Genomic DNA, 24,225 nt, shown 5'->3' with positions numbered 1-24,225 from the left:
GCCCCTGGAAGTGATGAGTCCTGATCTTTTGGAAGGAGATGCAAGGGAGCTAATGCCAGCATTCTTTGGGCCAAAAGGGACAGCTTTGTGCCCAAAAAGAGGAAAATTCTGCAGAAATATAGTAGGTTTTTCACTCGTCCCAATTTAGTATTATGATGAAACCAAGGTTATACCAAGTATAATTTATGGTATGGAGAAAAAGATGTATCTTAATTGTGTGTTGTTTGACGCCCTCAAAGCTGCATTGTGGCATAAGGTGCTGAGGCTGCCCAGGGGTCTACCGGGGGGGGGGTCCCTCTGGTTCAAACTGTGATTTATATCTTTTTCTGAGGAAATTAGGATGTCTTCATCAGGATTCCCTTTTTTGTGTATTGAATGCTTTTCCATTTAAAAAAAAAAAACAAAAAACAGTGTGAATCCCTGAGGAAGTGGGCCTGCAAATGTGAGTCAATTTTTGAGGAAATTGTACCCTTGATTCGCTAGAGGTGAACATGCACACAGTGAAACAGCTGCTATGGGAAATGCTATGAGCATAGGAAATGTAAGCTGATGGGGGGGGATTTAGCATTTGAACTAAAAAAAAAGGCACATTGCTTGAATAACTACAATAATTCATGATTCTGGAGATTTAGCGTTATTAATGAGGTTCAGGATGAATTTAGTAAACACCAGAGAGGAAGGATAAACCCCCAGACCTCATGCCACTTTTGTGACAATCTAGGTAAAGGAAACACTTAGGTACATAGTAAGCAACTGTCCAGCTCTACGTGATGTTTATACTCCGTACTGGGAGGGGGGACTTCAATACAGAAATGTCTGAGGTCCAGTACCACTGGCACAGCTGCTTTGAAGGGAGAGCGCATAGGTGTATAATTAAGGTATTCAGAGTTTTAAAAGATATTGGGCTAGTTGAAAATTGACTTGGTTATGTAACACCTATTGTATTAGTCTAATGAATTATTACATTGACGCTCTTAAGAGGATATTTGATATAATATTGAAGTTAAGGTGAAATGGGTTGATCTATTTTGTTATTCTGTATTACCTCTTATGTTGCTTAAAAAATTCATGAAGTGACTGTATGGCTAATGCTAACATGCATCAGATTTTATAATATTTGTGTTTTCTTAATTGACTGGATGATGTTAATTGTGTTTTTGATGTTTCTTTTTTATATTTATTTTGTAAAATGCACAGATAATTTTAAAAAATGGGAGCTTTCAAAAACAGGTAACTATGAGAGTAGTTCCTCCCAATAGCCCTACTCATTAATCATTTCCCCCTTATGTATAGTTCCATTATATCCGCCCCCTTTATCTATAGTTCTGTTATATCAGGCCGCCTTATGTATAGCTCTATTAAATTCACATTAGCCAGATTCTCGAATAACACAAATGAAAGGAGCTCAGAGAATGCGCTTGTTGTATTTACGCTGCTTTTAGAAATGTTCAGGTCACCTTATTCTCAAAGGTGACCTGAGCATTTCAGGAGGGGATGAACAATAGCGCAAAGATATGCCGTCCAGCCCTCTTACATACATTAGTGTTGGCTCTCGATACCAATGTATGACCGGTTCATAGAAACCAAATGGTTGCTGGGAGCGCATTTCACCGAGACAGGCCGTTAAAGGGCCCGTCTCTAAAATACTCGACAAACCCATCCCTGTTTGGGGAATGAAAATGCAATCGTGACAGTGTCACAAACTTGTAGTAGGAATAAAAACAGTACTCACTGTGGTTTCTTCCTGTCACCTTTATTTCTCTTTACCTGCACTTTCCACAGATTGTTTGGAAGAAGTACTATGCTGGGGGCGGGAGGGGGGTAGAAAGGAACAATGGTAGTAACTGGGATGTTCGCCTTGTCCACTGGCTTTCTTTTCTCCTAGTTCCTTATAAGTCTCTTTCATTAACAAGGTCCCAGTGGAGATATAGATAGATATATAAAAATATAATATTCCTCAGGACTTATTGGTTTCCAAAGTCAGCTGCCCCTATTTGGATTATTTCTCCCTTTATATAGAGCCGTCTCATGTATTTACATACCGCTGTATTATCAGGTGACCGCTTCCTTTTCTAACTGAAGGGGATTTGTTTGTGTACTTTCAAGGCTTCAGCTCGCTGCACACGCTTAGTCAGAACTGTGTGACGAGAAGAAAGTTGGTTGTCTGGTACTCTTCGGGTAGAGTGAGGGTAGAGTGGGAGACTTGCTTTGGCTCCCCTCAGGCGGCAGACGTGTGATGTGACTCGGTCCTCCTCAGGTGATTTCCCCTCCTCCCCACGGCAGCGGCCAGGTGTACTGACACATTTTCCCTCACAGCTGTTCTGCTCCGGCTGCATTCACGTGTAATGACATGCTCTCTACTGCTGATCTACTCCGGCTGCGGCCGCTTGTAATGACATGCTTTCTCCACTCACTCCTTAACCCAGAAGGCTCTGAATGTGAGTCTCTTGAACCTCGGCACAGGTCTCCTGTGACACTGTAATCTATTAACTCCTTCAGTCGTGGCCCTCCGTCAGCGGCACAACCGGAGGTAAACACTTCTTCTTCATAGCCCAACGAGGCTGATATAACTACAACCAACTTTCTTCTCGTCACACGGTTCTCCTTTATCCGTCAAGGGCCTCAATATGCCCATTCATATACAACCTCTGTCGGAAACAAAAACCAACGAACAACCACAACGTTGGAGGAAAGTCCCTTGGCATTCAGCTGCCCCCCTCTGGCTCGTTGCAGCACATGTCCATCATTCCCCAGGGATCCTCCCCCTGTCTTTAACCACTCTTTCTTGCGCTCTGTGTTGCTATGCCTCCTTCTGGCTAACCCCTTCACAGACGGCTACAATTTAAATTATAGCTGTTGCACATAAAAAAAGCATGACATGGTAAAAAATTAGACGTCATGATTTGCACCTCCCCCTGCGCCCGTTTCAAAAGGCGGTGGGGATGACCCTCACTTCAGGACATTTGAAAGTGCATTGGTTTTTGAATTTGGGATACACTTTCAAATTCCCAGAAACAGCACTTCATTTGCAGAATAGGCCGTTGTCTTTCGCCTGCAATATTATTTTTTGTTGGTTAATTACAACCGTCTAAATTGATGTTTTTGCCTATGCTTTATCTATTTAGCTGTGTATTTTGACCTTGGATTATTTTCGGCTAATGTGCTTAAAGGAAGTCAATTTTAGAGTGTAAACATATTATGTGGTATATTTTAACTTGTTAATAGCAAAATAAATTGTAAAGGATCTTGTTCCTTTCACATGGAAGGGTAGTAACCTCAAACAAAATCTCACAGAATCTGTTCAGAATTCAACATAGTACATGCAACCAATTGTTGTACATGCTCCTCATTGTCTTGGATTCCACTTACGGGTTTTGAACTCAAATATATACTTTTTAGGCATGTCAGAGTAATACAATTCACTTGCAATATGATTCAAAGTAGACATGAGATCATAAAATAAAGTAAATTGAAGTCAAATAAAGTTTAAAATGTACATGAAGAATAGTATTGATATAATAACACATACCAACAAATATTACGATGAATAATTACATAATACATAACTACATTGAAAAAAATGTAATTTACTTTGTTGGAGAAATGGTGCTTAATCAAGTGAATTTCTGTTTTTATGTTTTTTTTAAATGTATTTATTTTCTTTGTGTATGCTGTTAAAGTGGTATCCCTCTCTTGGGCCTTTGGCGCAACTTATTGTATGTTATTGTTGACATACCCATTTTGTTCGCTTGGGAGATGAACTTGAAGTCTTGCGTAGGGCAACGGCTCCCCTCTAGGGTTGATAGCAGGCAAAGTGGGCAGGATGGCATCGGACAAACATATATCTAGCCTTTTATTAAATAGCATGATGTAAACCTATATTCCCAAACTTGAGATGCTTTTCTGATTGTTATTAGTTAGCCTTTGTAAACATTTTACTTTCTCTTGATCATTATAAGGAATTTTGGCAATGGTAAAACTGTTCAGAAAGATTTCTTTTGACAAACAAGATTTGTCTAAATTGATTTGATAAAAGGTTACCTTAGATACACACATTGATTGTGATATTGGAATAATGAACATCATTGTTGTTTAATTTGAATCCAATGGGAACAAAACCTTTTGCTTGTATTAGTTTGAACTCTCCTGTTGTGTAGTGGTGTTGGGAAAGATTTCTCTTTAGGCAATTTTTCTTCCATATTTTATGGAGTCCTAAACATTTTGCTTTTGTTTTTGAACTGGTGCTGATTATTACAGGGAAGTGAAGACTCCCCTGGCCCTTTGTTCATTTTGTTATGGGGAAACTGATCAGTCATTTAGACCATCAATACTGGGAAACAGTTTCCGTTTTGTCTTTTTACCTTTTTGGCAACAGGGCACACTGAATTGTACAGTGCATTGGGGATACTTTCGTATCACCCGAGTCTTTTACACTTGGGATTTTTGGTTAATTTTATGTGCCTAAAGAAAAGCTGGTGGCTGCAATTACCTTTTTATCACATTTGCAGTATGTTTAGTGTGCACATTTGTGTTTACCACGTGTGGAATGGAAATACCTAATATGGTCATGTATTCACCCAGGAAAGCTGCTGCTTTCGCAGGATGTGGGTGGGACTGTGGTCTCACTGCACATCCGGGGCACCAGAGAGTCTAGCTGCGGGGCATGAGTGAAACACACATTGGTCTTTGATTGGACCACTGCTGGCTGTTTGAATGGTGCAGATCCTTACCATTGGTGGGCTTGGACTTGCTTCCAGACGAGATTTAGAATAAGAAGAGGACTCCTGCAGATATTTCTTCTGATCAGCCTTGGAGCCAAGAATCCCATGTAGAAGAGCAGCCAACTGAAGATCCGTGGGCGACTCCCAAAGAGGCCTAGCATCACTTACTGTGTTTGGCTTGGTGAAGCCCTGCTGGACTACCTTATCTGCAAAGGCCCTCTGTGGTGCTTCAACCCTTGAACTGGTGGGGACCAACCATTCTTGATGCATTCTCGAGGATACAGCCGTCCTGAGTCTTTGGCAGTGTGCCTGAACCACCTGGTGGACTCACCAGCTCTACAGTGGCCTACCTCAGTAGAATCATCACCTGAACTTTGGTGGTTGCCAGCTTGAGGGTTAAGTCGCCTTCCTGCTATATTTCAGCGCCCCAATGGATCCTGCTCTGTCAGGTCTTCTTCAACCATGACTGAAAAAACACCTGCTGACGCCTTTGGGCGGTAGCCGTCACTGGAACTTGACTTCCCCGTCTGGTGAAGTCTCTGGAAGAGGTCTTCATTGGTGCCTTCTGCATTTCTTCTTTGCAAACGGTTGCACTCTGCTCCTGGAACCGACTGTTGGAATCCTTGCAGCCGCAGCTCCTGGGCACCTCTCACTGGAACAAACGGCGGAAAAAACATCCTTCAACCTCCCTCGCCCCTTACCCACCCCACAAGTCTACACACCTGGTAAATGTGGAAAAATCGAAGTCAGGAGAGGGGTAAGCATTTGCAACGCATTTACCGCCACCTGTTTTTCTTACAATAGACCCCAGAATAAACGTTGGCTAGTCCATTCCATCGCTTTTTGATCATCTGATGTAAAAGCTTGTATCTGAAAGATAGGAATATAATTGTACTGACCTGTATCATTGTTGAAATATCTTCTGGAATATGTTCACCTCCACAAGAACTCAGCCTACATCTGTCCCCTCTCCTAAGAGGAAGCTTTTAGACTTTTTAGCACAGGAACCCATACATCATAGTGATTGTACTTATAAAGTTAGGGCATCATTCTAGTGCATCACTACTTAGCTTCATTTAGTTGTCCAAGTTATTGTATGCATTATTTAAAACCTAAAGATGACTGTACACAGGCTTGATAATTGAGTATTGTGTGATATTACTAAGAAATGAAACAGGCAGGTAGTTTGTGATTTTGGCCAATAATATAGTATTTGTTTACTTACCTGTCTAAATTGAATTTTTGTGTGCTTCACTGTGTGGACTCATTGTGGACCACTGCCCCCACTCACTTTCTCCTGAGACTAAGCCTTGACCACTCTCCACTCTTACCTTGGTTAGGTTTAGCTAACATCTCAGCGTTTCCCTGTTCACCAGAACTAGGGTGGTCTCCTAGAAACGGTCTACCAGGCCAGACTTTAGAAACCCATCTTAACAGGGGGTCAGTTGCCCTTCTATAAAACAATAACTTGTGTCTTGCAGGATGCTTGCTGGGCATCTTCTGTTCTCACAAGGTTGATACGCTTCACCTATGTTATCATTTGACAGTCATGACTGCCTATTTTTTTCAGGAGGCAAATGTTGGAGGTCATTTTTGTGTTATTTTGGCAGTTTCAGGACTCATGTGGTATTTACCCCTCCCTCTGTTACTATCTCATGCAGTGGTGTTCTCTTAATTGTGCGGTCTGCAAATTGTAAATACCACCCGTTCTTCCATTACTGCAAACTCGTAATGGAGGGGGTCACCAGATGAGCAATCCAGGGAGACCCCTTAACCAAGGGGGTGCTTACGATTGATGTCAATGCTGTACTTTCCCAGGCACCTTCCCTTTGATCCACTCATTTGCCAGGTAAACATTGGCAATCACACTCCTCCCCCTCTCCTGTGCCTTAAGTGATGAATTATGCAGTGCTCTAGGTACTGCCAAACAGGGGGGGTTTCCAGTTGGCAGACTCTGGTCTGCTAGGAGTTTTTGCAATGGATGCTTCCATGCGGCTGTAAATAATGGGGAGCAGGGTGGGATCTTCTTCTGTCCAGCTCCTCCGGGACCTGATGCAGGGAGCGGGTGATGATGCCCTATCCACTGGGTTAGCCATCACCCAGCTTCCAACATAGGCTTAAACTCTAGTAATAACTTTCCTTGATGTCTCCAACCCAGTAAACTGTCTCCTTTTGTTCAAATATAAATTCTCGCCATAACTTCCATCTGTTTGAAGTTCAGATTTTCTTCAACACACACTAGTATAAGTGTGGGCATTCCCCAATAAGCTCTGGACTAATGTCAGATTGCCTTAACTCATCCTTGCTACAATCCCCATACTCGTGCTCAAAGGAGTACAGGAGCATTAGTGTGTAAGGGATCCCTGAGGCCAACGACATTTTTATGGTCTTTTAACAATATCCGCTATATGTGATTCACCCTCACAGTAAGACACTTCTTGCACCTAAAACATGGCATCAGCAAAGTTCTGTCACTGGTGCTTTGCATAGCCCGGTGAAGTGCCACTTTTTATTGCATTAATTTTATGATTACCTCACTTTCCAAAATGCCCAGGACCAGCCCTGGTTCATTTTCTACATTGCCACCCTTCTTGCTAGTAGGGCCTCTTATTAATGTATTGCACACATTTGTTAGTCCGCTCCATCGATTTGGTAAGAGTCAGCGCCGCCTGAATGCTTGGCTTTTTGACTAGCCATGATCTCCTGCATTTATTATTTAGCTGTAGGCATCATTAACTGATCGTGAATGTAATGAACGGCTACCTTTTTTTAAAATGTATTTATTTTACCTCAAATACCAACAAATAGTGTCCGGACAAATAAACAGCACAGAACTGCAAACCAAAACAACCTGAACAAAAGCTCTTGAGAAACAAGAAGGTTAAAAGTGTATCAAGTTTTTGATCTCTTTAGACAAAGTTCATCATTTTCTCGCAGCTCAGCCCTCAGCATCTCCAGGTTCTGTGTGCCAAGTTTTTAAGTCGTTAGATAAACTCCATATGGTTTTCTTTTTCTCCGGAAAGACAAGGTTTCCTTAACACCAGCATTTCCCCTTAGTGCTTGACAGTGTCCGTGTCTTGTTTCTAAACATGGGCAACCATCACTTCCCTTCCGCTGCACTCTTATGCAGAGATTGGGGATCTGACTTCTTCGCTGCGGTCTGGTCTTGGTGCCACTGAACTGGCCCCAGGCCCACCACGACTTGTGTGGTCACCCCACCAGGAGAAGGCGGTCATTTTACTGTCTCCTTTCTCTCCCAACCTTGGTGTATTGGTCAGTCAGGACACCATCTTTACAGCGGGTTGCTACCAATCAGCTTGCTGCCCACGCTACCACCAGTTCCACGGTCTAGTGTGGCTCCACCCCTCCAGGGTGTCTTCCCACCAGAGAATCGCCTCTGTGTTGAGTTCTCTCCCTTCCAGTCAACGTTTCTTGTGTTTTTTTGTTTTGTACATCATCACAACGAAAAACGGTATGATGTTTCTCTTGGACTGTGGAGTTCAGGCAGGAACCAGCATTGCCTGAAGCCAAAGAGATTGCAGAAATATCCCTATTTGTTGGATTCGGAAGAGGTGTAACAGTCTTTCCATTTCCCATGTAGGCAGACAATGTACTCTGGACAGGGAGTTCCTTACAGGAAGAGGAGTTCTTGTCACCAAGAGGGGAATCACTCCCAGTAGGTCCCACTTGCCCAGACCCCCAGCTAGGGACTTTGCTGAGCAAGCTCACCTCCCTAGCCTCAAAGGGGGTGGCTCCCCTCTATGGAGAAGGGACGAATAGTCCAGATTCGTCTCAGCAGGCTCCTTACTATGCCAATATCTGAATGTTGTTGATCCAATGTATCCTTTTACCACAGCTCCCAGACTTAAATCACCCCCTCAGTTATTGACGAAGAATGGGGTCTCTTCCACGCAGTGGTCAGACGTGCTTTTGCTGCCAAGGTAGTGCATTACATGTGGTAAGGAATTCATCGCCTCCTTGTCCAATGAAATGCCAAATCATAGTTAAAGGTTGGATCTCATCCGATTACTTTATGCAAGGCAGTTCCTCGTCTAAACCGCTTCAACTACCCTGCAGGACCACCACACATTCTAGTAGGTGGCTTGTTGGCCATAGTTTCTCCAGCATAAGCTACCTGGAAACTTTCTGTGTAGTACATCTTGCTGGTGGGAGCGACCACTGATCTAACAATGTTTGCAGCAATCTAATACAATGTTTGTTCTTTACTCAAAATATGCTACTCATATGTTGATAGTCTGGGCATAGAGGTTAGTGGAATTCCCCCATTCCATGGTAGCTTCCTGTGGGTTAGGAAACTGCCTTCTTCTCACGACCATGCTTCCAAGCGGCATGCTTCTCTTCAGCAGCATGCATGTGCCCCGCCGTTGCCAACAAATGTAATCAGAATAAGTCCTTCCATCCCCTACATAGTGTGGGTGGTGCCGCAATGGGGTTTACAGCAACCTTAGTGCTAGCTTTACATTTTGCATGGTGATGATGATTTTCCTTTCTCTTACACACTGGTTATTTGCTTGTGCGATGAACGGGGCTCCTTGCATTACCTCCCCTGGTTGCTGTAATGGCTATTCACACACGTCATCTGGGTAATGCACTTCACCCGGCTTCTGATTCAGCCATTGCTTCTTAAACACCATCAGTCACTTTAGACTCGTGTCAGAGTTTACAGGCATCTTTTCCTACTGCCACCGCTTTCTCTTTTCAGTGCTGTGGCCTTGCAATGCTCTTGATAATGGCAGCATTGCCTTGTGTCAGTGCTGTCTCTGTGTCTGCTGTAGGGCATGGTATTTACACTAAGGTATACACTGTGCTGCTCCTCCTCCGTGCACACCTCTTCCATGGAGCCCTCCTTCCTCTGCTGATTACTTTTGCCTTTGGGCTGTTGTCTTGTAGTATGAGTGACACTACAGGGAGGCAAAACTCCCTACAGCCTGCTACATGCATGATGCGCTGGACCGAATGTACTCTACAGCTTTCCCCTCTCTGCTAAGGGCTGTGCTATTTCACTGCCCATGCTTCCTTTTTGCGCTATTGCCGCCCTTACCATTCCAGTGGTTCCCTGCCCTTGCACTCAGTGACATGTGCCAGGGATTTATAGAGACGTGCTCCTGGTGGCATATCCGGTTCTCAAAGAGCACATTGACATACCTCAAAGAATACTTGTCTAGACACTACACTGAACTGCATCACTGCTTTACTCTGTTAGCTGGTGTTGCATTGCTTGACGCATTCTCGCCACAAATTCTTCTTCTTCAGTGGTTTTCTCTGGCAGTTGCATCAGATGCTTTTTGCCAGTAAATGAATTGCAGAACAACAGCAGTCTCCAACACGATTAATTAAGGTAAGTACAAAGCGCAGACACCCTTCGCCAGCTGGGCCATTAAATGCTGTTCCTGTAACCCGTCTTCCTGCAACTTCTCAGGAACATGTACATTGCAGGCCTAGATCGTATTCAGGAAACTACACACTGCTGGTTTCCTCTGATATTTGAAACTGATGAATGTGCCAAGGGCAGAAATATACAGATGTTCAGGGTTGAGAAAGGAAATAAATGCAATCAAGAAAGAACATGTTTCTTGTTCTGTGCTTCCCAGACAATGACGAGCTGCTAGAATGTAAGCTAGATCTGCTAGAGGAACTGCATCATCTTAATCTAGTCTTGTGGGCCGTTTAGCTGTGCTTGGTAATATGTCCTCCGTCTATGCGTGACCTGGCTTGGTAATATGTCCTCCGTCTATGTGTGACCTGGCTTGGTAATATGTCCTCCGTTTATGTGAGTATATCTATACAGTTAGGAGTCTCTGGGTGACTCCATTCTGTCTTACCCACATTTTTTAGCACATTAATGACAGAACCGTTTGTTTAAAAAGTTATTCCTGGTGGTCTAAGTCCCTATGTCTAAATGGATTTTCCAATGCGCAAACTCTTGCTGTCCCTTCACATGGTTCTAGTCATCCCTAGGAAGCGCTGGTGGGATAACTATCTAAGGTGGGGGAACATGCAAGAGGCTGAGCTTGTCCTCTCTAATACTTTCCTACGTTTCTAAAAAGAAGTGCACACCCTAAGTAGGTCGATTATGTCTTTTATTCGTATCGCCTACAAAGTGGTGTATCTTATTGATAAAAGTACTTAATTGGTGTCAATTAAGTTTTTCTAAGACAACAGACCGTAGTTGTTTTTGTCACTCATTAAAATATGAATCAATTGATAATTAAACCAAACTCACGACTCGCTTGTAGTGGGTATCGAGGTTTGGGTCATCACTCCCAGACCTGTCTTCCTTCTGTCGACCGGTTTCAGCGGTTGTAACTGTGTTTCCGCTTTCTTCAGGACGTAAAAATACCCTGCTTTCGTCAAAGCATTTCATATTACAATACAAGACAATTTTTCATTAATGTCTGTGTGCCCTATTCTTGGGCTCGGGAGGGTTCCTGGGTTGTAGTCAGGCGTTGGAGATTTGGATATTTGGCTTTTGTATGCCCTGAATGGAGGAAGATAGAGAGGGGACACTATCAGTAACCCTTCTATGGACATTTATGATACATTGTGTTTTGGTCGACCGGTCCTTGCTGTTCACCTGTCTCCCTATGGCGAGTCAATCCACTTTTTCATGTGTAGACCGTCATCGTCCTGCTTCGTGGCCTATTAAGTAATAAGCCCATATCACTTATATAATTCTTACCCACATCATCATAGTATTGGAAATGCCCAATTACTTTTTGTACCTGGCTACTTCGCTGTGTCCGTGTGGCTTCTGCTTTTCATGTCAGTCACATATATTAATTTTAGCTCTTGTTCCTATGAGAAGGTGCATGCATGTGGTTAGTCAAAGCCAACCTTTTACATCTATTCCATGTCATGTTTACCACCCCTTATATTCATTCATTTACCTTCCAGGGTGTTTTGGATGGTGCATTTCCGTTGTACCCCTATTGGCGCTGTACTTAGCATATGGTGTTGGCCTCTAATGTTTTTCCGTCATCCAGAGTGATCTGCATGGGAAAGCCAAGAATAACCGAGGCATTGGACTATGTGCGCGTGTTATGCATCACACAGTCAATGGTATTGCTCAGTTGTGTATTAGTGCGGAGGGTGGCCGCTGTCAAGGTATCTAGATTTAGGCGATTGCGTATTCGCGATGGTCTTGGACCCTACTGCTATTGGGGGTACCCATCTGTAGTCTCGTACCGGGTTATCTTTGCCTTCCTCACGGGTACCAGTCCTCCCGTTTCGATCGCGTCGCTGCAGCCGCTATTTTGGTTTACCTTGTTTGTACTTACGTGGTTCACATGATCTTACGTGACGTAAGAGAGATTGATTACCGTGTATCAAGCAATTTCTGAGATTTACTGTATTGATGTATAAGCTATCTCAGTATTTTTAACCGAGTACATATTTGATTTTATGATGCTGTTTTTTTATATCTTCCTACTCATAAGAAGCATGTGCCTGCTGTGGGTGAGTGCCGCAAGTAATTCTGGGTGATGTAGTTGCACTTTGCGTGGGTATCACCGGTGTGAAGCTTGATCACCATGTACCAAGCTATTTCTGTAATTTTACTATATTGATGTGTGGACTATCTCAGTAATTTTGGTCGAGTATATGTGTAATTTGATAAACGTATGTTTTTTGGTCTTACTGCTCGTAAGTGGCTTATGCCTACCGTAGGTACGTGCCACAAGTCATTCTGTGGGACCCGGCTTGGTAATATGTCCTCCGTCTATGTGGGACCTGGCTTGGTAATATGTCCTCCGTCTATGTGGGACCTGGCTTGGTAATGTGTCCTCTTTCCATGTGTGACCTGTCTTGGTAATATGTCCTTTGTTTATGTGGGACCTGGCTTGGTAATATGTCCTCTGTTTATGTGGGACCTGGCTTGGTAATATGTCCTCTTTCCATGTGTGACCTGTCTTGGTAATATGTCCTCTTTCTATATGTGACCTGGCTTATCTTCTTTCACTTTCTTCAAAGATGGGGCAGCAATATTTATCCTCCTGTAGGATTAACAGGTTTTCAGTTGGGTGTGTATTTGAGTTTTTATTGTATTGCTTATTTTAAGGTCTAGAAGTCTATAGACTTGTCACAGCTCTCACCTCATTTGGGGATTCTACACGTTTTTTGCCAAGTTTGCTTTTAGAACTTTAGGCCAGCGGTGCATTCATAAATTAGGTTGTCAAAGTCTGTATTTTTTTTGAGCATTTGAAACTACTTCAGAGACAAGCCAAGCTAACTACCAGCAAGAAATATTTACCCAAAATATGGCATCTGGAAAATCCTACAGCTGCTTTCTTGATCTACTCCTCTTTATTATTTATCGCTTGAAAAGTGTGCCTCAGACAATATGCCTGACCTGTTCAACTCTCAAAACTTATATTATATACAGTGATCGAAGTGTACAAAAAGAAGTAGTGGAACTGTTACCTGCTGGCCTGCCCTGCTCCCCATAAACCCCATCTCCACGTCGGTTTGCTCAACTACCCGAGCTGGGAAAAGACTGCTTAGACAGTACTTGTGCAAACTTAGTGAAGACACAATCCAGATCATTCTCACATTTTGTACCTTCCCAGCAAGCCCTCTGATATGATCAAAAGGGGAAGGAGGAGCAGATCTCGAGGCAGGGGAAGTATGGTCCTAGTGGGGGCAAAGCAAAGTAACCTCAATTGTAGCTCCATTGGACTTCAGATCGATGCATCTCATCCACACAGCTAACGAGCAGATACCTTCCAGCAGCAGAGCAAGGTATTAATGTGGGCTGGGGATGCAGATCTGTTTCTGTATTATCAGTGCACTAATGGAAACAAGGTCCTCCATCCATTAGTGGTTTCAGATGCATGTTAAATAACAACAGGGAGACTGAAGGAACCCTTGGGAACACTGCACATAATGTGAAAAGGAAATTATACAAATATACCCATCTGTGCTCACCGTTCCTCAGCTATGATGAATTATCAATATATAACTCTTGTATGACCCCAGAGACCAGGTAATCCGATGAGGAGGTCCAGCAGGAGGGGGATAGCTCTGTGTCAAAGGCAGTGGAAAGAGTTGGATGAATCCAACGGCCAGGTTTCTTTTATTTTTTTAAAAACTTTATTAAGTGCTTGACATCACAACAGGACCTCCATGAAGAGGGTGCCAATTTACCAACAATTGCATCACATTACAATGGTGCATGTCATTATACAAGCAGTAGACCTAAAACAAAGTGAGAGCGTGCATTACCATACTCGACAAATTATCAGGTGCAGAGAGGACTCGGGGGAACTTGCCTCACGAGCTATGCTAATCAGTTTGTAAATGCAAGTACGCTCGGAAAGGGGGCCAAATGTCCGGGGGTCTGCTGCAGGCCGATTGTAAAGGTGACCAGCGTTCTTTGCGATCTAATGTCCAGGTGCACAGTTCCACAGTGGGGCTGTCAGGACTAAACCATAACAGCAATATGTGGCACACTACAATAATCATACATATACATATGCTAGCGAGTTTATGGTGGGTCCACCGAAGCGTCAAGAACTCATGAAATAGGCAGTTCATAGGACATGGCTCAATAGTACAATCCAGCATCTCAGACACAGCGTTACAGACCCTGCCCCAATACTACAAATCCCTGCGGCGGGCCCAGAGCATGTGAAGGTAGCCAGCATTGTCTGAATAGCATCTAGGGCAGTGCGGGGGTGGGGGGTGGTCGTGGGACATGAGGTGGAATCTGTGTAATACCTTAAGCTGGATTAGGCAGAACCTGGTATTGAGGGATACCCAGCGTGATTGCATACACATAGTTTCCCAGCATTTGTTAGTAAATTTGATACCTATATCTCTGCCCCATGGCGCCCGTAACTTAGTCAGTGGTTCACAGGCCCACTTAGCAGAGTGTACATTCTATAAACAATCCCTCTGGTCGTTGTAACCTCTATAATTAATGACAAAAGTGGTTCGTCGGGGGACAACGTGGGGAACTCATGCCATGTCTTCCAAAGAGCTTGGCGTAGTCCTGCATATTGTAGTCAACAGGAGGTCTGTCTTAAAGGGTGCCTGGCTAGGTTGGCTCAAGCAATAAAGGAGCCCATAACAAATACAACCCCCCACGTGCAGTATCCGTTAGCCGCCTATATATCTAGGGCAGTTTTGCTTATCTTAGGGGGTCTCAGGACATAGGTTCCAAAGCGGCAAGTCTGTGAAATGGGTAAGGGTTGTTGACCTGTTTCCATATTTTATACCACGCCTGAGCTGTTGCGGCTGCCGGCCTAGCCACCCCTGAGTCCTTCCACAGTGGGGATAGGACCAGGGACCGGGTGCCGCGGGTCCCCGCCGCATCACACTCAATCTTCACGCGTGGAAGCTGGGGGTCCTCCATGAACCAAAAGGCTGTGTATTGGGCCTGGGCTGCTAGCCAGTATTTCTCAAAGTCTGGGGTAGCAAATCCACCATGACCGTATGGTTTAGCAAGCGTGGCCCGTTTTAGTCTTACCGCCCCAGAGTGCCAGAGAAAGTTGTTCACAGCAGCTTTCAGCGCGTCAAAGAATAATACTTCAGACCATAACGGGACATTTAGGAAGCGGTACAGTAATTGTGGCAGTACAATCATCCAAGGAGTGATAGCCGGCCTGCGAGCATCATAGGCAATTTCGCCCAGAGTGCAGTTTAGGCAAAAGTTGCTGCAAGTAGGACCTGAAGTTTCGATCATACAGCGAGGCCCGCTGTCTTGTGACAGCAGCCCCAAGGTACTTAATATCAGTAGGGGACCAGGCAAACCCCATGAGATCACTTGGGGCAGTCGCTGCATCTGTGAAGGGGAACAGCTAAGAGTTAGTGCAATTGACACGTAGTCCATATAAGTACCAGAAGTGAAGACTATCACTCATGATGGGAGCGAGATTATGATTTGGTTCTCTAAAGTATAATAGTGCATCATCTGCATATAAAGATATAATCCCGGGGAGCCGGCGAGCCTGATTTCCCCCCTGACACCCAAACCCTCCCATGTGCATGCTTCTGGCGCATTAGGTCAGCCAAAGGCACGATAACAGTAAAAATAGGCAGAGAGAAAGTGCAGCCCTGTCTGGTCCCCCTACAGATGTCAAACAGGGTTCAGAGCAGGCCCTTAGCGCAAATCTTAGCCACTGGCCGCGTTTAGAGAAGTCGTATCGACTAGAAATGGGGGCTGAAATTGCACTTTCCAAGTACCGCCCAGAGAAAGGCAGGACACAGTCAAAAGCCTTCTGGAAGTCAAGGACCACCACCACCACCGCAACAACCCCAGGATCCACCCCGGCAATGATATTGAACAGGCGTCTCAGATTGAGCGCCGTGGAACGACCTGCCACGAATCCGAATTGGTCTAGGTGTATTAGATGAGACATACAGGGGGCAAATCGAAGGGCCAAAACCTTAGCAAAGATTTTAACATTGCTATTGATGAGTCAGAGAGGGCGGTATGAGCCACACTGTCTAGCAGGCTTCCAAGGCTTGAGAGGAATGATTATCACTGCCTCCCTGAGTGTGGGTGGCAACATCTCCCCCTCACAGAATTCGCCCCAGAGGACGGACAATTGAGGCCAAGGCGTAGACTATAGCTTTTATAGAAGTCCATGGTGAGTCCGTCTGGACCAGGAGTCTTGCCGGCAGAGCGACTATCGCTCTAGATATCTCCTCAGCACTCATGGGGCAATCAAGGGCTTCCCTAGCCCCATCAGAGTACTGAGAGCGGGCGTTTGTCTAAGACTGCCTCTATGTCTGGGTCAGACGCTGCATACCTGTTAGCATTGAATGTCTTGCAGAAGGAACAAAACACGTCAACGTCCGATAAAGAGTGAACAATCAGACCAGTAGCATCCTCAATGATCGAAATATGGTGGTCTCCACCCTCCTATCGCACCACTCTGCCCAGCAGACTGCTCGGGCGTTCACCCACACCGTACTGCCTATCTACCACAGGGTTGTCCAAGGACCTTAAAATTGTCAAGTGTGTTTTTTATTTCACCTAGTGTAGCAGGTGCCGGGTCCGTAACGTATTATGCTTCAAGTAGTTTAAGGGAGGCTTTTCTATCCTGGATGTTTCGCCCGATAGCCCTGACAATCCTAGCTTCTTTGGTGAGAGTCACACCACAGATGTAGGCTTTAAAAGCCTCCTAAACGGTAGAGAGGGAATCAACAGTACTAGAGTTTATTTAAAAATAATCATCAACAAACCTTTCCTGGCTCGTATTCGAATGCAGGGTCTAGCAGCGCTTGGGGTATGAGTCTCCAGGGACGTCCAGAGATGTGCCTAGCCTCCCAAGTGAGAGTCAAGGTGACATGGGAGTGGTCTGAGTAAGTCCTAGGTAATATATCTGCTTCCACCACACAGTTTAATAGTGTCCTAAATACCAGCCACTGGTCTATCCTGGAGTGTGAATCATGCACTGTTGAGTAAAGAGTACTCACCAGTCAGTGGATGCAACAGTCTCCAGGCATCCTCCACCCTCAACCTAGTTTGCCCTTCAAGTATGGTTCGGGCGGCCTTAGACAACTGTCGGGCCCTGCTGCTGGACCTGTCTAGGTTAAGGTCTACAATGGTACTAAAGACCCCACCCCACAGGACAGATACCAGGGGTTACGCATCCAGCAGGTCTATTAGTTGGGTGTAGAATTCTGGGTCATGGACGTTAGGCCTGTATATATTCAACATTTGCACCTCCAAGCAATTTAATGTACCATGCACCAGAACATGGCACCAAATTTGTTCTACATGGGAAGCCTTATGTGTGTATTACAGCGACTTGTGAATGAGAATCATGATGCCAGGGCTCTGGGTGGAGTACTGCGTGCAGAAGCGATGCGTGCCCCAGCTCCTGGTGAACTTGTCGCAGCCTGCAGCGAGTGCATGCTTTTCTTGTAAAAAAAACAAAGTTTCATCATCACTGAAAATGAATCGTCCACTACCACAAAGGCCATCAACTCTGCAGGCTTAAGACGTAATCTTGATTTGAAATTCAAGTAATCCTTCTACGTTAATGATGTGCTGAAGCTGACCACTCACGATGGAAGCTCTGTAATAAACCAAAAGTTGTGAGAATATCAGGCAACATGCTTGGCTTTTATTTCTCCCATGGTTATGATTTATGTTGTGCAGGAGGTTCAATCTACATCCTCGCTCATAACATGGTGTATTCTACAAGAAGGGTATGCAGTATGAGGGCCTGTTCTGAAGGCCCCGGTCACATGCTTCATGGAACCTCCCCATCTCCACTCATGCATTGGTGTTCATCTGGACTCATCCAAATTTGCCTTCTGAGACGTTAGTGTCTTCCTTCAAAATATCTGTTGCAAGAAAATTGAGGCGAATATGAAAAATAATGGTTCAATATGGAGCAGAGGGTGCTTACCTCCTGAAAATCAAGGAATGTCTAGTTCTATCTTGAGCGTCCTGGAGAAAACACTATTTGTAAGAATAGCATGTATTATGGGATGAGGCAATTTACAGCTCAATATGGTTCCATTTATAATACAGGACAATTTGGAAGAGGGACTAAGGGGATTTGTATTAAGGAAAGGTGAGCAAATTACATTATTGTGAAATATATTGCCAAAATTGAAGGAACTTCCATTTTCTACTGTAAAAGCAACAATTTTAGGGCTGTCACCCCATAAGAAAAACATATAAAAATCTACTAATGAAAATGTTGTTAAAAGTTCAAACATGTCTCTTCCTCTTAGAAGAACACACATTTTAGGATAATGTGCATCCTTGAGAGTTAAGTAATTTAGATTTTCACTTAACAAGTTTGGAAACTAGTGTTAACCCTGCACCTCTATACTTTTTCTTCTAGGCGTCAGACTGTGACCAGTACCCCATGTTGGATTGAGCTGCATCTGAATGGCCCTTTGCAATGGCTAGACAAGGTTCTCACACAGATGGGTACTCCAAGCCTGCGGTGCTCCAGTGTCTCTTAGGAACTACCCTTCTTGGTGCAAAACACTGGCACAAGGAAACCCCAACAGCTGGAAAACTGAGAAATTCTGAATGTTCACAATTGTGCTATTAAGGAATGTTGGAACTTGTAGAACATGCTGAAATCGGGCTGTGGCCGTTATTGGTACTTTACAACATTATAAGCACTTTGGTAGCATGGATAAGGGCTATTTGCATTACCAGGAAAGCAGACATTTCATGGCCGCCGTCTACAACAGATCTGTTTTGGTGTTGTGTGCTGCTGGCCAACTAAGGCTTTTTCGAGATCAGGTACTAGAGTGGTCTGCAGAAGAAGAGACCAATGACGGCCAAACCTCAGGATGTGTTACCAGCTGTAAGAGGAGGCAGCAGTATTTCTTGAGGAGATCCATTTTCTTGAGGTTGCTTTACGTACACCATCCAAAATCTTTTGATGGTGCCTCCAAAAGTTACACAATGCGAACTGTAGTAATGTTTTGAACTGTTGGAAGAGCAGCATTAATCTTTATTCATTTTCAAATGTGTTGTACTCTCGGTTTGTTATCAGGGTTTATCTGCATCACCTGCTACAGTCCTACTGTACAAACTGCTTGGGTTGGAACCTTACCTCACAGCAACTAGTTCCTGATGATATCATCTCTTCTCAAAACAACCTATTGCTCCTAAGGCAACAAGCAAATGCAGACACATGCCAGAGTCAACAGGGCATCAGCTTGCTTTGCTACATGCAAATTTGTACAACTTCCCTGGCAGAAAAATGTATCAGCGAACCTTGCAATATCTCAGATGAGGAAAAGTGTGGCAAGTGATTTTCGATGCCAATTTTCCTAGTTGGCAAGCACCATCAAGGAAAGTACCTATGAGAAGACTATTGGAATGGATTAGATATCTGTGCCAGTGACGGGTCAGGAGGTACAGTTCTTTATTTCGCTCAAAAAATTGATTTTCATGTCAATTAAACATGGAGGAACTGGCTCTTTGTACCAAGTGGCAATTGTCATTATCATCTCTCTTTTTAAAAGGTAATAGAAATGGCAAACGCTTTACGGAAAGTCAAGTAGATGTATCAAAAAGGCACCAAATTATTCTTCCAACTGCATTCTTTCTCTTAGCTCTGTTTAATTGTCAGTTCATAGGTATCACTTGATCTAGAAACGTTTCCTTTCAATGCTTTGTGGCCTGTCGAATGTGTATAATGTTTGGGCATAATGTTCCAAAATCAGGTTTTTTTTGTAACCTACAGATTTTCAGGTTTGAGTCTTTCCCTTTTGCCTTTACCACTTGAGCGTGTTTGGGTTCTCGAGCTGGGGGGCAAGGTGAATTTCTGCCTGTGGCCTGCTGCTTGCCATTGATTTTCCAAGCATTTACCTGCATGCCAGAAATTTGTTCAAACCAGAAAGTGAAAGAATGCTAGACTGGAGCTTTAGCGTTGAAAAACATGTAGCTCTCGGGAGCCTGTGACCAAAATTGCAGGTATGTCCTGTTGCTGTGGTGCCCAAAGCCCTATGAAGGACCACAATGAGCAAGCAGCATCCTGTTTATCTCTGTGAGATGGGAATGGCCTTATAAGACACTCCATAATGCTGTGGCTCAATTGGCTATAAGAACCATGCATCCATACAGTGCTTAAGCTGCTGTAATGACTGACCTTTTAAACAAAACCTGTTTTACTATTCTTGTCTAATATGTTTTAATATTACAATATTTTTTATGGCGGCTTTGTTATACGTGGGGGTGGGGGGCTGATCTGGAAATGACTTTTCCTCCATTTGGGTATTAGGTGACTAACTCAATGAGTCAAACGGCAATGGAATAGGACCAACTAGAAAGCATATTTCAAACATGTCGAACTTTAATTTTCTATTTTACGCAATCTCAAATAATGGCAAAGGCCATTGCTGTTATTGTGCTTGTAATTGACGATGTTCTGAAGAATACACAGCGCACATATTGCTGAGACCAAAAAGCTGGACTGTATAGCTGTAATTCAGGTATATTGACCAATGTACAGCATGGCGTGTGATTTCAGACTGCTAAAATATGTAGCCGCATCACAGCTAGAAGTTTTCAATCGTCCACTGCATTTCCTTCCTTCGATCATGAAGAAGACGGTGACTAAAAAGCTACAAAGATTTGTGTTTTTTGTAGACTTGCTCTGAACCCAGAAATTGTGTTAAACTAGGCTGTCGTGATGTGGTGTCAAACCTCAGGATTCAACTAACTGCACCGCATCGCTGGCACCTTGCTTTCCTCTATCGTATGAACTACGAAAGAAGAACTTGGCCATCTCCATTGTTGTAATTGGTACCTTCTGTTTCTAATTATCAAAGATTTGATTTTGGATCCCATTTTTCCACAGAGAAAACAATCCATACAGTTATGTGCATTTTATGTAAAAAAAAGAAAAGTGCAATAACATTTCCCGGGCCTGCAATCTTCTGTATTCCTATTCTTGGTACATTGACTACCAACATGGGGAGCTTGGAGAGCTGGAAGGGCGAGGGGGTTATTCCTTAGATTACCATGTGCAGAAAACTCTTATTGTCTTTCTATTTCAGGAGCAAAATAGAACTCTGAAAAGCTGCAAAAGACAATGCTAGCTAAAAAGTGTTATTTTTGTTTGTATGTTCCCTTTCTGGCATGCATGGAATTACATAACCCTTTATTTTTTGCTTTTTGTTTTTGCTAGTGATTCATTTTTAGCCACAAGTAAATGTGTTCCGTTATATCCAATGTTTCCCTTTTTGTCTGAGTTTGTTTTTTGTTTATTTTATTAACGCTACATTTTTACTTGTATGTTTTTCAATTATGAGGGCCTGTTTTCGAATTTCAAGGGCTATCCAGTGAATGATGTCGAAATAGGTCCCAAATCCCACCGACTTTATGAAACGAGTAGTTTGGAAATCGTTATTGTTGATGACTCTTAATTAAGAAATGGGTCAAGTAAATGGTTTGTTTCCGCTAGCTAGCACCTTTAGTACTAATTTGTTTTGTCATTACCTGTACTTCCCATGGATGTTTTAGAAAATGTGATCCACCCTATTTTGAGTCTGGAGTTCTAGACAAACTGTAGAAAAAAAATATTTGTGACTTCTTGCCTGCTGACCATTCCCCTAAGGGGATTCATGTGCTTTGTTGAAATCAACAACCAGCAGAGATAGTAATGAAAGTATTCTGTTTTGTTAAAAGCAGGCTACAGGTGATCCATGTGTGCCTTTCTCTGAAGTGGACCAGGAAGCCAGGGGCTGCACTGACATTATTACCTTTCAGTCAAATGCTGTTATTGTTTCTTCTGAAGTAGATGGCAACCTTAGGCAATCGCAACCCCCAGTACTCCTCAACCTCGATGCCAAAGCTGTATATCGGGGTTTGACTACCTTTTGAGGTGCCAGCCGTGGGATCAAAAGCCACTGTTTTCCTGCATGCAAGACATCGTCATTATTGTAAACCAATCAAAATTCTGCTAAGTCAATTTAGACTGTAGGACAATGTGCATCGACGATCTCAAATAGTTTCTCTGAAAATGTCAACATCGAAATGGTGGATTGCCTATGTGTCAAAGGGAGCCTTCATGTCTATGGAGCTTTAATTCCAAAATTGGCACCAAACACTAGCACAGATTTTTTTCCACGCTGTGCCATGCATCACCCTTGAATATGAGACTCCTTCATCTTATTCCTCAAAATATGTTGTGTTTCAGACAAACTTCAGCATAAAGGAGCCATTTAATGTGTGTAAACAATTATACTGGAACACTCCCCCCAGCAAAAAATGTACACTGTGTTATGTTGCTTTTCTAGAACTCTGATAAAGGTTTATTTTGAAACTCTTGATTCCATAAAGTCAATCTTATATGAAAAGAAAATCTGCATTTATAAAATATTAAATACAAAATCACTGGAAAAATAAAAACAAATTAAATTATATTTAAACAGCATTAGATATAATGGGTATTCCCAGGGTGAGCATACGCTTAAGTCTTAAATAAAAAGCTGCCTTTGCAAAATGTTCCATTACTATGCAGTACAAGTCAAAAATTGTAGCATTGGAACAAAATAATACAGTGCAGGTTTACGTTTACGATAGCCTCTTTCTCTAAGTTAGGATTTTACAAGTGAACATCTAATGCTGCCACATAAAGGGGAAACGATTATAAAATGCATAACTGATTCTTTATTGATGAACAGTGTATGATAGCACTGTCTTCTCCATGATATTATTTAGATGGCACAGATCATCAAGGTAGCCAGCTGAGGCACATTTGTGCTACAAAACATCACCTCTCGAAGTGATTTATAGCAATAAGATGTTTACTCAGGCCCATTACCGGCAGCAGAGATAGATATCTTTTTTGTAATATTTATCTGGTATTTGTATATTTTATGATGTACCTAAAGGCTTATGCCTAATAAACGTTAATGAAAGAAAGATATCCTTTTGTCATTAAGTGATGATTTTCTTTTACTGTCCCCTGCAGCTGTAATATGTTTAGTAAGTTGGCCCTGGCAATAACATGTTGCTTTTGTAAGGGAGCCTGGATTACCCAATCAGATAATATCTTCCAGATGTAGCAATGGGATACAGTTCATTATATTGCTGCTCAATAAATTCCTAGGTATCAAATGTCTGTGTGGTTGTTTCGTCTGTATGGTGAACCAGAAGTCCAGTGTTTGTGACAAAATTGTATCTGTAAGATAAGGCACAAATAGTTCCAGATGAACGATGTAGGTCAAAGTTGACCGGTATCCCAGAAGGGGTTGCAAAAATGCATTTTTCATCTTTTTGAATTATCTCAACCTTGGACACACTAGAAAGACATGTAACCTTTATAGGGCAAAAGGCAAAGCGTTTCAACAACAGATTTCAAGAATTTGGGGATCAGACCGTAAGGAGGGAGCAATCTAAAAATAGCTGACGTGGGCAATCCACTATGTATTTTCTGAGAACCTCATGCCCAGCTACTAATAGTATTTACACCACTGGGTAGTGGGCCCCCTTGCCAATACTAGTGTTTAATAATTTGTAATAGGCATATTCAGTAACAAGTCAAAATGTTAACAAATATATGATGTAGCCCATTTAAACAGGTATGCCTTCTTGGAGCATGATAACTATACAGTTTGATGAAACAAATTGAAACAAAGTAACTATGATATGATTGTTTTCATGAAAAGATACTGAGACAGACAAGGGGAGACAAGACCGAAAACAATAGGGAAGGAAAGGGAAAAGAGCATTAATTATCAAGAAATTCATTAAACGTATTCACAATTATTAAGGTACAGATTCCATTTTTTGTTAAATTTACATAAACTATCAAAAGAGAATGCATTAAATTGTTCGATCCGATGGGTGGAGCAGATAGAATTTCACCAGATATTATAGGTTAAATTAGAAGTATTTTTCCAGTCATAAGTAATGTTAAGAAAAGCAATACTAACAAACAAATTAAACAATGTCGGAGGTTCAATTTGTTGTATAATCGGGTTAACAATAGAGCCAATCATAAGATTAGAAAGTGACAAAGGTTCAGTGAACCGAAAGATCTTTTGAAGA

General features: G+C 42.9%; 1 protein-coding gene across 1 annotated transcript in view; it reads left to right on the top strand.

Annotated features, from left to right (window-relative positions):
• The window catches only part of SMAD3 (SMAD family member 3), a 503,489-nt gene extending 480,197 nt beyond the window's left edge, over positions 1 to 23,292 (top strand). Inside the window, exon 9 of the mRNA XM_069625135.1 lies at positions 18,548 to 23,292. Coding sequence (XP_069481236.1) covers positions 18,548 to 18,671 — 124 coding nt within the window. The 3' untranslated portion in view covers positions 18,672 to 23,292. The remainder of the gene's footprint in view (positions 1 to 18,547) is intronic.
• The last annotated feature ends 933 nt before the right edge of the window (positions 23,293 to 24,225 follow it).

Source organism: Ambystoma mexicanum, chromosome 11 (genome assembly GCF_040938575.1).
Source record: "Ambystoma mexicanum isolate Mex_15411 chromosome 11, UKY_AmexF1_1, whole genome shotgun sequence".
In the NCBI taxonomy this organism is placed as follows: domain Eukaryota; kingdom Metazoa; phylum Chordata; class Amphibia; order Caudata; family Ambystomatidae; genus Ambystoma; species Ambystoma mexicanum.
This window is presented reverse-complemented; position numbering and strand designations above follow the sequence as displayed.